Source organism: Podarcis cretensis, assembly GCF_951804945.1.
Source record: "Podarcis cretensis genome assembly, chromosome: 14".
NCBI classification, from domain to species: domain Eukaryota; kingdom Metazoa; phylum Chordata; class Lepidosauria; order Squamata; family Lacertidae; genus Podarcis; species Podarcis cretensis.
The window spans coordinates 55,191,262-55,204,270 of NC_137183.1; the positions used below are offsets into that span (position 1 = coordinate 55,191,262).

General features: G+C 55.9%; 1 protein-coding gene across 1 annotated transcript in view; it reads left to right on the forward strand.

The window, feature by feature from the left end:
• The window catches only part of LOC307203149 (coronin-7-like), a 124,519-nt gene that overhangs the window by 31,466 nt on the left and 80,044 nt on the right, over nucleotides 1-13,009 (forward strand). Inside the window, exon 9 of the mRNA XM_079953720.1 lies at nucleotides 302-384. Coding sequence (XP_079809846.1) covers nucleotides 302-384 — 83 coding nt within the window. The remainder of the gene's footprint in view (nucleotides 1-301; nucleotides 385-13,009) is intronic.

Here is a 13,009-nt window from a genome sequence, read left to right on the forward strand (position 1 = left end):
ACTAGCCTCTTGGTCAGCACAGCCAATTGAAATGAAGCCAAAGGCCAACCTCCCCAAACTTGTACCCTCCAGATGTTTCAGTCTACAGGGCGGTGCTGGCTGGGCGTTGTGGGCCAGAACATCTGGAGGGAACCAACCCCTGGGTGGAGGAGCTGCCTCTTTCTTGTTAGCTTTCATAGAACTGTAAAGGGACCCGAGGGTCATCCAGCCTGACCCCCCGCAATGCAGGAATCACCACTTAGCAAGGAGCCAATTGGGGAGGTTTTGGTTGCCAGAGACCATCATCCTGCTTGTTTTCCAGGTGCGGGAGCGCGAAGTCAGGCTTTGGGACACACGGAGATTCGACAACTCTCTGGCCTCCATCACCCTAGATGCATCTCCCAGGTAAAACCAGTGAGGCAGAGGGGGAAGGCGGGGGACTGGGAGCGGGCGTGGCCTTTGGGGTGCTGTTCGGCTGGAGTTGCCACTGTGGGGGTGAGGGGGGTGGTTGTTTAGACTTGGAGGCAGAACAGGGGTGCGCTTAAGCCAGTGCTAACCCTAAGTGTCAGTATAACACCCCCCCCCAGGGAGGAAGTGGGGTGACTTGGGGATGACAAGAGGCAACGGATTTGGGGGGGGCACACTGGCAGTGCAAATACCGTATTTTTCACTCTATAAGACGCACCCGACCATAAGACGCACCTAGTTTTAGAGGAAGAGAACAAGGGAAAACATGTTCTCTCCAGTGAAGCGAAAGCTGCGCAGCCTGCATTCGCTCCACAAGACGCACACACATTTCCCCTTACTTTTTAGGAGGGAAAAAGTGCGTCTCATAGAGTTAAAAATACGGTAAATGCTCATCAGATTTCCAATAGCTGGTGCCCCTCAATCCACCCATTTTATTGAACTCATCAAACTAAATCGTCTCAACATGATTTGGAATAAACGTGCAACCAGCTGTTACCATTCCGAATTTGTGCTGCTATCTTCCTTTGTGGGTTGTGCAAACTGCCGTTCTGAATAAGGCTTTTTATGGGGCAGAGGAGCCAAGGGGGCGGCGGCCCAAAAGAATTTGGGAACCTCTGGCTTTAACCCGTCGGAGCTTCCTAGGCTTTGAATGCAACAACCCATGGGACTCTTTGAGGTTGCTTTGTCCCTGCATGTTGGGTGAATGCATCTGTTGGCTGCCTGGAAGGCAGAAGGTGAGGACCTTTTCCTGGGATACAAGGGGGCCAACCCTGCGGGTCTCTCCAGTTTCAGCCCTTGCCACTGACCCCAGGCCAGGCCAGGCATGTTTCCTTCGGATATGAAACGCATGAGGCTGGCTACTCCAGAGAAGGGCCTTTCCAGTGTTGGCACCCCCAGGGATGTCTGCGCGATGACCTCTTTTAGGTGCCGGATGAAGGCATTTTTCGTCAGAATTTCCCCCCACTGCTTTTTGCGTTTGTTGTACTGACATCCTCTTCTGCTTGTGGGTTTTATTGTGTGCAAGATTTTAGTTTCCTCGAGTATTTTATGGCTTTCAATCTTTTACTTGCGAACCACCCGCAGGACTTTTGCCATTAAAGGTAAAGGTAAAGGTACCCCTGCCCGTACGGGCCAGTCTTACCAGACTCTAGGGTTGTGCGCTCATCTCACTCTAGAGGCCTGGAGCCAGCGCTGTCCGCAGACACTTCCGGGTCACGTGGCCAGCGTGACAAGCTGCATCTGGCGAGCCAGCGCAGCACACGGAACGCCGTTTACCTTCCCGCTGGTAAGCGGTCCCTATTTATCTACTTGCACCCGGGGATGCTTTCGAACTGCTAGGTTGGCAGGCGCTGGGACCGAACGAGGGGAGCGCACCCCGCCGTGGGGATTCGAACCGCCGACCATGCGATCGGCAAGTCCTAGGCACTGAGGTTTTACCCACAGCGCCACCCGCGTCCCTACTTTTGCCATTAGGTGGTGTATAAATATTGGGAAAGAACGAACAAACAAACAAACGAATGAATGAGTGCTGTCTGTGCACGATGCCCGGCAGGAAGTCAGGAGGTGGGGTGTCTCCCCCTCCCCACTTTGAATAACGCTCCGGCCTTCCGCGATCTTTCCACGCGTCTCTGGGGTGGCTGGTCGCCTGCGGAGAGTCAGAATCGCCTCCGGCCTCTTTTCTCCCACTCTCTCTGGGCAAATGAGTCAGTCCATGTGGACTTGCAGCTTCTTGGGGGTGCTGCAGGATGCCTCCATTAGCGAGAGAGGCAGAGAGAGCCCCCCCTCCGCACAGACCACCCCTTCCTGGCTGCAGCAGGGCCTGCGAGGCTCTTGCCAAGGTGGGCGGCTGCTGTTCCTTTCTTCCTCCTCACAAGCAGCCCCGAGCGAGGGAGTAAATTGATTCCAGGCGGCTGGCTTGTTTTGGCTGGGGGACTCTATCTCCACCGCCGCCGCTGGGGGAGGAATGTGGTTGGCGGTGCTGTGAGCCTCTCTTATCAGCCTGCCTTGCGTCGGGGTTAGAAGGTGACCCCCGTGTATCATTGGGACCCAGCCTGATAAGGAGGGGAGCGGGAGAGGATCTGAAGGACTGGGGGGGGGGCGAGGGGAGCGACGAGGAGCCCTGTAGCTCCTGCGCAGCTTTCCGCCTCCTCTGCTCAAGGGGGGCTTTTCCTGAGCAAGCAACACGATCCAGCAGGCGTATTGTTCCGCGTCCAGATTCCATTCCTTCAAGCTCTTGGAAATGAGATGAGTCGCTCAGAGGGCTTTGGGCTGCTTGGTTGGACTTGTGATATGCAAAATATGGATCAACACACACACACACACACACACACACACACTTTCTGTGTGAGCAGAAGCGAGCCCCTAAGGGGGGCGGGACCAATTTGCCCCATTTCTGGGCAACCGCAGGCCCTGGATTAGCTGCTGCTACTGTTCCTGCAGTCCTGGGGCGTAGGAAGGGCAGTGTGGGGGGTGGGGGTTGCCCCAGGTGTCATCCTCGAGGGGGTGACAAAATGGCACACTGCGGGGGGTGGCACTTACCCTGGGTCCTGGCCTGCAGCTTCCCTGAGTCTCCACCCCCATCGTTCTGCCCGGACACTGAGGTCCAGCTCCAAGGGCCAGATGTCAGGGCAATAAACAAGTACCTAACAGTTAGAAGACATCTGAAGGCAGCCCTGTTTAAGGGAAGTTTTTAATGTGTGACACTTTGATTTATTTTTAATTTTTGTTGGAAGCTGCCCAGAGTGGCTGGGGAAACCCAGCCAGATGGGTGGGGTACAAATAATAAATTGTTGTTGTTGTTGTTAGTCTCTCCTGAGAGTGATGTGGTGGCTCAGGGCCCAGCGCTGCCCAAAACGGCAGCCTGGGGCTTACGTCCGCCAGGCGGACTACGTGGGCCGTTCGCTGCGCTGCCCCCCTGGGTGGCTCGCCCCAACCCCACCTCCCCGGGTGCCAGAGCAGCTAGCAGCCTGCCTGCATTGCTGGAAGGTGGGCTGAGCTCTGCTGTCTCCCCAGACAATTACTGGGGTGCCCCCTCCCTCCCAACCTGGAGCTCCTTGTGCCCAGGAAGGGTCTCCTTTGCCCTCCTCCTGCTGTGCTGGGGGGGGGGGGGCGGAAGAAAAGAAAGTAAGAGGTGACATGATGGAATGTTGTGAAATTATTTGTGACATGGAGAAAGTAGATGGAGAATGATTTTTCTCCTAACTCTGGAAGTTGTGGATATTTGAAGAAGCTGAATGTGGGAAGATTCAGGGCAGGCGGAAGAAAGTCCTTCTTCACACAGGGCAGGGTTAAACTGTGGAACTCAAACACGCCCCCCCAGGAGGCAAGGATGTCCACCAACCTGGATGATTTTAGAATAGGCACAAGGCAAACTCGGCCCTCTAGCTGTTTTGGGACTACAACTCCCATCATCCCTAGCTAACAGGGCCATTGGTCAGGGATGATGGGAGTTGTAGTCCCAAAACATCTGGAGGGCCGAGTTTGCCTTGTGCCTGTTGTAGAAGATGATTAGACCAACATGGAGGAGGAGGAGGAGGAGGAGGAGAAAGCTATCGATGGCTCGGCTCTGCTTCCAATTGTCGGAGTCAGCAGTGCTTCTGAATCCCAGTTTCTGGAAACTGCAGGAGTGGTGAAGAGGGACCTTGTGCTGAGATCCTCCTTGCAGCATCTGGTTAGCGCCTGTGAGAACAGGATGCCAGACCAGATGGGCCCTGGGCCTGATCCAGTAGGCTTTTACTAGGTTCTTACATGAGGCTTGGGGATGTGTGCAGAATGGTTGCCCTGGCTCTGAAGACAAATGCCTCTCTCTCTCTCTCTCTCTCTCTCTCTCTCTCTCTCTCTCTGCCGCCTCTTTCTCTCTCTGCCTCGCCCCCCCCCTTGTTGCCAAGCCCTGTTCCAAAGCCCCCCTCCCATCCTCCGTCTTGCCAAGCACACCGCATGAATGGCCCTTGAGTCCTCTGGGGGGCTGTTTGCAGAGCAAACTGTGGGGCTGAAAGCCTTTCATTCTGTGCTTCCGTGCTCCGCGGCCGCCGGGGGTCAGCGAAACTGCTGAAGCAGCTGGTGTGGTGCAGGAGTGCGCAGTGCCCCGTCCCTTCGTGCTCATCGGCCCGTGTGGGGCAGCAGCAGAGGGTCCTGGCCTGTGTGGCGACCAGGACCTGGCTGAGGGGTCCCAGCGCAAACATGCTTTGTCCTCCAGACACACAGGAGCCTCTCTCAGGGCTGGGGGAGGGAGAGCGCAGGGGGCACGTCCTGGGCTGCATCACTGTTTCCCGGCAAGGGCGGGCGTCCACTCTGGAAGCCCCCGCAAGCTTTTCTCCTGATCTCATCTGACATGGATTTTGAAAGCCTGGTGGGCAAGCAGAGAGCAGAGACCCCTGCCTCCTGGACCGAAGCTAACAGGGAGCCAGTTTCCCTTCTTCTTGGTTAATTAGTAGCAGATGCTGTGGGGGGGGGGGCTGGCTGTGGTTGCAAGAGGGACCAAGGGTAGGTGGGGAGGCTGCTCATGAAGGGCCACGTGTGTGTGTGTGTGTGTGTGTGTGTGTGCGTGTGTGTGTGTGTGTGTGTGTGTTGCAGCAGCCCACAGCTGGTGCAAACGGCCAAGTTGTGCAAGAAGGGCTGAGCCATTCGCTTTGGGAAGCGTCCTTCCCCAGCAGTGCTTTGCTGGCCCCCTTCCTCCTGGCAGGCCCTGGACTCTGGAGGTGCCTCAGCACACAGAGGGGACTGTTTGCAAGGAATAGGTTGGAGCGGGGTTGAGAGGAAGGAGGGCTGTGATAGGAATTTTGAGGTCTTAGATATATGTTAAATGTTCATAAGCGTACCAACCAAGCAAGTACATAGATCAGCACAGGAAGACCGACCTGAAACCATTTTTGATTCCCAAACTGACCTCAATTACTTCTCTGCAAGGTCAGAGTGGGAAACCTTCCCATTGTCTCTTGCCTCACAAATCCTGTTGTCAGAGCTGCCCGAGGTCCCAGCTCACAAAGGACCAACGCCAGTCCGTTGTTATATATAAAAGTCTTTATTGAAGTGCAGTTTCGATTACAAAGCCGCGGCGCGCAGCTCTACGGCTTAAACTCTAGACCGCTGAAGCTCCGTCTGAATCTCCTCCCCCCAGACACCAGTTTAAGACTCTAGCCTTGCTCCACCTCTTCCTTTGCTCTTTCCTCCTCTGGGTCCGCCTGTCCGCTGGGGTCTTGCCCTTTCTAGACTCTTCTGACGCTGAGTCCCCTGACTCCTCCCCCTGCCTCCGGCGGGCTTTAGGACCTGGTTCCCCATCCGGGTTTTCTGCTGTGCCGCGCGCCTGTACATTTGAACTTGGCGCTCGTGCCCAGCCGGCAACCTTCCTCCTGACCGTTACACTGCTCCTGTCACTGCTTCCCCCTTCGGAGAGGCTAGCTGGACCTGACTTCCCCTCCGTTCCCTCACTCTGCGATGGAGGCGTGGCCAGCCCTGATTCATCTTCTCTCCCTGCTGGAGGAGACGCTGGCCCTGATACATGGGACTCTTCCCCCCCACTACGCTCTGGTGGAGGAGCTGGTCCTGATCTCCCGCTGCTGCTTTGGGAGTCCCCGCTGGCCCCTTGCTTCTGGTGTGTCCCCCCTGGGACCCCCCTTGCCCTGGCCATCGGTGCCCCCCTCTGGAAATCTTCTGATTCTCTGGAGAAGCTCATGGAATCTCTCGGGCCACTTTCATACTCCCCTACGCTGCCCTCAGATTCTTCCCCTTCGCTCTCCATTTCCTCTCTCCCCTGTGCCTCTGCTCCTGAGCCCCTGACATCCATCCCCCCCCTCGAAGCCCCCCCTTCCCCCCTTCCCCCTCTTCTGGTGTGGGTTCTGGGTGCTCCAGTGCTGTGGGGGTGAGTGCGGGATACAGTTCTTCCCCCCTGGTGTGCAGCCCGCCAGCTGGATCTGGCCAGTCCGTAATGGGCTCGTCGACGTCGATCTCCTCTGCTTCCATCTCTCTGCAGCTGTGCTCGAACCCCGGATCCTCCCCCAACACGTCCATGTCCCTCTCTCCCCCTGTTGCCTCGGGTAATGCTGTGGGTAAGGGCCCCCTCAGTAGTTCCCTGCTCCACCCCACCTCTGGTTGATTGTCCCACCAGTAAGAGCGGTCTGTGGCAAACCCCGAGAGTGATCCCTCTGGGGAGCTTGTTTCTGGCGCCGTTTCCTCAGCTGATGAGAACCCCTGGAACGTGCTGGCTGAAAGTGTGGGTGTGAAAAGATAGTTGTCGAAATAATCTGCTGGCATAGGTCTGTGTGGGAAGAGTGCATGGAACTCATCTTTGAGGTAGTGCTCCTCCACGGCATAGTACGGTACCCACCTGTTGGCGCTGGCCGTGGTACCTTCCCTGGCGAGGAGATATTCAACCCCCTCTTCCCCCCATCTCGAGTCTAAAATCTCCGTGACCTCGTTGAGTGGTGCCGCCCTCGGTGACCCCCCCTTGTTGGCGATTTGCGGGGTGGGTCTGGTGCGTTCCCTGGCGCCTGAAACCTGTGGGGTTCCTTGTAGGGTGTGAGCACTGATCTATGAAAGACCGGGTGCATTCTGGAGTCCTCCGGGAGTGTCAACCGGAAGGCTACCGGATTGATTTGTGCCTCGACTCGGTAAGGCCCTAGCTGCTTGTGTCTGAGCTTCTTCTTAGCTAACGTTCTGGCCGGTACTGCCTGGGCTGCTAACCAGACCCAGTCCCCCACTTGGATGTCTTCCCCGACTCTCCTGTGCCTGTCTGCCTGCACTTTGTAGGCGTGTTTTGCTAGTTCCAAGTGCCTTCGGAGTTGCTCGTGGACCTCCTGTAATTCCGCTGCCAAGGCCTCTGCTCCCTGTGGCTCCCCCTCCCCCACTTTCTCTAATCCCGAGAAGGTTCTGGGATGCCGCCCATTGTTGGCGAAGAACGGTGTCACCCCCGTGGACACGTGCTTCGTGTTGTTGTAGGCAACCTCGGCCAGCGGTAGGTAGTCTACCCAGGTCGAGGGCTGTTGATTCGCGTAGCATCGCAGGTACTGCTGCATGATGGCGTTGACCCTCTCCGCTTGTCCGTTGGTCTGCGGGTGTCGTGCCGACGCTAAGTTGATCTTGACGTTCAGGATGCCCAGCAGCCTCTGCCAGAAGTTCGAGATGAATTGGCGACCCCGGTCGGACAGGATGGACCGCGGTAAGCCGTGAACCCTGAACACGTGGTCTATGAACAGCTTGGCAGTCTGTTCTGCTGTGGCCACCTTCGCGCAAGGAATGAAGTGCGCCATCTTGGTGAACAGGTCTACGACCACGAGTACCGCTGTTTTGCCTCGCGAGCTGGGCAAATCTGTGACAAAGTCCAGGGCCACTTTCTCCCACGGCTCGAGCGGCGTCTGTAGCGGTTCCAGCAGTCCCGCTGGCGGCCTGTGTACTGGTTTGGCCCTTTGGCATGTGTCACACCTAGTGACGTAATCCGTGACTTCTCCCCTCATCTTGGGCCACCAAAAGTCTCTGGCTACTAATTCCGCCGTCTTGTCCTTGCCGAAGTGCCCGGCGCTGGGCGCGTCGTGTAACTGCTGCAGTACTTTCGCGCGGAGGTCGTCTCCCGGAACGTAGAGGGCCCCTTTGCGGATGAGCAGTCCGTCGCGTATCTGGAACTCGTCGTCCTTCGCTGTGCCTCTTCGCACCTCCTCCATCTTGGATTGAGCGAACGAATCTGTCTGCAGCGCGCGACGTACGGCGTCCAGGTCCACGGTGGCTGAAGCACACACCCACGCTTTCGGTGCGAAAATGTGTTTGGCTGCCACCGGTGCCGCTTCCTCGAGATACTGCGGCTTCCTGGACAGTGCATCCGCCATGACGTTGTTGTCTCCTGGGATGTATTCTATCCGGAAGTCGAAATCCGCAAAGAACTCCACCCAGCGGATGTGTCTCTGGTTCAGGAACCGCGCCGTGCGCCAGTACTCCAGGTTCTTATGGTCCGTGCGGACCTGCACTGTGTGTTTGGCTCCGATGAGGAGGTGCCGCCACGCCTTGAAGGCTGCGTGAATGGCCAGCAACTCCCTGTCCCAGATGGTGTAGTTCTGTTCCGACTTGCTGAGTTTCCTGGAGTAGAATGTGCATGGCCTCCAGTCCCCTTGCGGATCTTGCTGCAACAGGACCGCCCCCACCGCTCTGTCCGAGGCGTCCGTTTCCACCCTCATTGGTTTGCTGGGGTTTACGTGTAGCAGCTGTTCTTCGGACGCGAAGAGACGCTTGAGTCTCTGAAAGGACTGCTCCGCCTGGTCCGTCCAGGTGAACCTTTTCTTCTTGGAGCTGAGGGTGTCCGTGATGGCTGCCGTCTCCATCGCGAACCCCTTGATGAACTTGCAATAAAAGTTGGCGAAGCCAACGAACTTCTGGACCTCCTTCCGATTGCGTGGGCTCTTCCAGTCCAACACCGAGCGGACCTTGGTGCTGTCCATGGCGAGGCCCTTGTCGGACAGCTTGTAGCCCAGGAAATCCACCTCCGTCATGTCGAACTGGCACTTCTCCAGTTTGGCGTAAAGTCTGTGCTCCCGCAGTCTCTGCAGGACCTCCTTGACATCTCTCTCGTGAGCCTCCTGCGATTCCGAGAAGATCAGGATGTCGTCTAGGAAGCAGACGCACTTCTTGTAGAGGAGTCTCGCTAACACGTGGTGCATGAAGGCTTGGAAACAATGGGAGCCATTTTGCAAACCAAACGGCGTAACTCGATATTCATAGGTGCCTAAAGGTGTAAACATGGCCGTCTTCCACTCATCGCCCTCCCGCATGCGTATAAGGTTGTACGCCCCTCGAAGATCCAACTTGGTGAAGATGCGTCCCTTCCTCACCGTCGCTAGCAGGTCGTCGATCTTGGGCATGGGGAATGCTGTGGGCTTTGTCCTGGAATTGATGATTCTGTAATCAACTACCAACCTCCGTTGGGGCGTGTCTTTCTTCTTCACGAAAAACACGGGACTGCCCCCCACTGCTTTGGATTCTTGGATGAATCCCCGCTTCAAGTTGTGATCTATGAACTCCCTGAGTTCTTGCAGTTCGTCTTCAGACATGGAATACAGTTTTCCAGTTGGCAGCGTCGCCCCTGGCAGGAGGTCAATCTTGCAGTCGTAGGGCCTGTGGGGAGGCAGCTTGTTCGCTTCCTTCTCGCAGAAGACTTCCAAAAACGCCTTGTACTTGTTGGGTACCGCTTGCACCATGCCTAAGTGTAGCCGTAGTTCATTCTCTTGCCCATCATCTTCCTGGCTGGTCAGGATGCAGTGTTCTGCACAGTAGGAAGAGCAGAAGGTCAATTGACGCTGGTACCACGCTAATGCCGGGCTGTGCCTATCCAGCCAACTCATGCCCAACACTATGGGCGTGTCCGACAGGTGGGTGACGTTGAAGCTGATGACTTCGTGGTGATTTCCAATTTGCATCACCATTGGCGGTGTTTGCTGTACCACCTGTCCTCCCAGTAGCTCTCTGCCATCGACCGTGACGACATTTAGGGGCATCGTGGCTGGTAGGAGCGCTATGCGATGTTGCTTGATGAAATCCACTCCTACAAAGTCTGCATTACTACCACAGTCAATGGTAATAGGGACTTCCAGGGTGAGTCCATTGGGCAGCTGGAGCGATGCGGTGAGTTGCACCACTGGTTTGGGCAGGAGGGGGTCTGTGAGCTGTAAAATCTCTGGGGACTGCTTCACTGACTCGCCTGGCTAGGCCCCAGTGCCTCTGCCTCCAACCAGGCTTCGTTGTTTCCCTGCAGCTGTTCCCCCTGCTGAACTGCTCCCCTTACTGTTGCTGAGGCTGCAGTTTGCCTCTGGAGCCTCTGGGGACACTCTTTGGCCATGTGCTGTGCACTGTCGCAGATATAACACTTCCTGTTCCCTCTAGGAGTCTTCGCCTTGACTGCTCCTGGTGTTTGGGCTCTGGTTGCTGTCTGAGCCCTGGCACCACCTATCTCCATCGGCTCTTCTCCCCCCCCCCCAGTGGAGGCGTGGACTGCGTGCGCGCTGTCTCTCTGGGTAGGAAAGGAGTTGTTCTGGCTGGTGTGCGTCCCATACGTCCCTCATCCCTGCTCCAAGGGCGTTCTTCCAGGCGCACCCCTATCGCCAGCGCTCTTTGGATGACTTCTGTGGTGCTGTTGGGCCTTTCCCCCCTCGCCAGCTCATCTTTCACGGCCCCATTCAGCCCCTCCCAGAACAGATCCCTGACGGCAGCGGAGTCCTTCTCCCAGCCCAGCACATTTACTAACGCAAAAAAGCGGGAGTGATATTGTCTCACAGTGGCTTTGCCCTGCTTCAGCCCATGCATTTCCCTCCTGGCCACATCCACATCTACCGTTGATTTAAAACAATCGTCCATAGCCTTGATAAAGGCTTTTGAATCTTGGAGGGCGGGGTCATTTTCGCGCCATAAATTGCGCAGGCACGATTTAGCTTCCCCATGCAGATGAGTTATTATGAAGCCTACTTTCTCCTCCTCATCTCTAAAGTCTTTCCGAAGCAAATTGAGCACGAAAACTATGTCTGCTCTGAAGTTAGGATACTGCTGCAGGTTCCCGTCGAAGTGGGCTACGATGCTGCCCCCCCTCTTCCCGAGGCCAACTCCCTCCGGCTTGGGTCCCGGCAGTCCCTCTTTGCCCAAACGTTCCCACCTGTTTTGCAGATCCTGGCAGAGCGCCAGTGCTTCTTTCTCTCTCTTTCTGGATGCTGCTACTTCTGCGTAAAGCGTTGAGACTGCTTCTTGCAGCTCTTTCACCTTGTCCTCTGTAGTCATCTTTGCCTATCTTCGTGAGCTCGCAAAACACCAAGTTTTGCCCCTCGCTGCGTCAACTCACGCTGCGAGGGTTCAATTTTTAAAGAGACGGAGCTTACTGTCAGAGCTGCCCGAGGTCCCAGCTCACAAAGGACCAACGCCAGTCCGTTGTTATATATAAAAGTCTTTATTGAAGTGCAGTTTCGATTTCAAAGCCGCGGCGCGCAGCTCTACGTCTCAAACTCTAGACCGCTGAAGCTCCGTCTGAATCTCCTCCCCCCAGACACCAGTTTAAGACTCTAGCCTTGCTCCACCTCCTCCTCTGCTCTTTCCTCCTCTGGGTCCGCCTGTCCGCTGGGGTGTTGCCCTTTCTGGACTCTTCTGATGCTGAGTCCCCGGATTCTTCCCCCTGCCTCCGGCGTGCTTTAGGACCTGGCTCCCAATCCGTGCTTCCTGCTGTCCCGCACGCCTGTACATTTGAACTTGGCGCGCGCGCCCAGCCAGCAACCTTTCTCCTGACCGTTACACTGCTCCTGTCACTGCTTCCCCCTTCGGGGAGGCTAGCTGGACCTGACTTCCCCTCCGTTCCCTCACTCTGCGATGGAGGCGTGGCCAGCCCTGATTCATCTTCTCTCCCTGCTGGAGGAGAAGCTGGCCCTGATACATGGGACTCTTCCACCCCACTACGCTCCGGTGGAGGAGCTGGTCCTGATCTCTTGCTGCTGCTTTGGGAGTCCCCGCTGGCCCCTTGCTTCTGGTGTGTCCCCCCTGGGACCCCCCTTGCCCTGGCCATCAGTGCCCCCCTCTGGGAATCTTCTGATTCTCTGGAGAAGCTCATGGAATCTCTCGGGCCACTTTCATACTCCCCTACGCTGCCCTCAGATTCTTCCCCTTCGCTCTCCATTTCCTCTCTCCCCTGTGCCTCTGCTCCTGAGCCCCTGACACCTGTCTTAAGGGCCCGTTTAAGATATGCATAGGGTGTGAGCCTGACCTGGCTCAGGAACGAAGTATTTGTCACTACAAAAGACTGGCCAGGCTCCCCAGGCAATCCAATCAAGTGACCATTAAACAGGTAACCTGGCAGACAGGAGGTAAATAAAGCACTCAGATTTCTGCTGTAGACCGCCCTTTCTGTGATGTATGTATGATGTTTCTGGGGGTGGTCTTGATGTACAGGGTGGCAGTTTCAAAAGTCTGTATGAGGGCTTGCACACCATTGTTCTGGGTTCCTCCTCCCTCCTGCGTGATGGGAGCACCCTGTTGCAACAGATCAATAAAGATCAGACTTACTAGCTGCTTTGCTTCTCAATATTCCCTGGTTGGCCTCTGTTGTTTTCTCCTACTGATAGGGAACCTATGTAAGGACTCTTTATGGGCTCTTGGATACCCCATAAGGGGAAAAGGGCAGATTTATTTGTTTTCAGCAGCCACACATGGATCTTGGATACCCCATAAGGGAAAGAGGGCAGATTTTTGTTTACAACAGGGCACAGCACTGGTCTGGCCTTGACTCTTCGTAGAGCTGGAAGGGACCCCAACCCCCGGAAATGCAGGAATGGCAACCAGAGAATCCCTGTCTCATCTGAAATGGCATGAGGGAGAGACCATCACCTCCTGTGGAAGTCCAGACCGCTGTCCAACAGCTCTTTCCATCAGAAAGTTATTTCTTTTTTTCTTCTTTTTTTTAGATTTGGTAATGTTTATTTTAGGTGGTTTGCCATCGCCTTTCTCCCAAGGAGCAGGCGTCTTTTAATTTCGTGGAAGTGAGAGCTGGACCATCAAGAAGGCTGATCGCCGAAGAATTGATGCTTTTGAATTCTGGTGCTGGAGGAGACTCTTG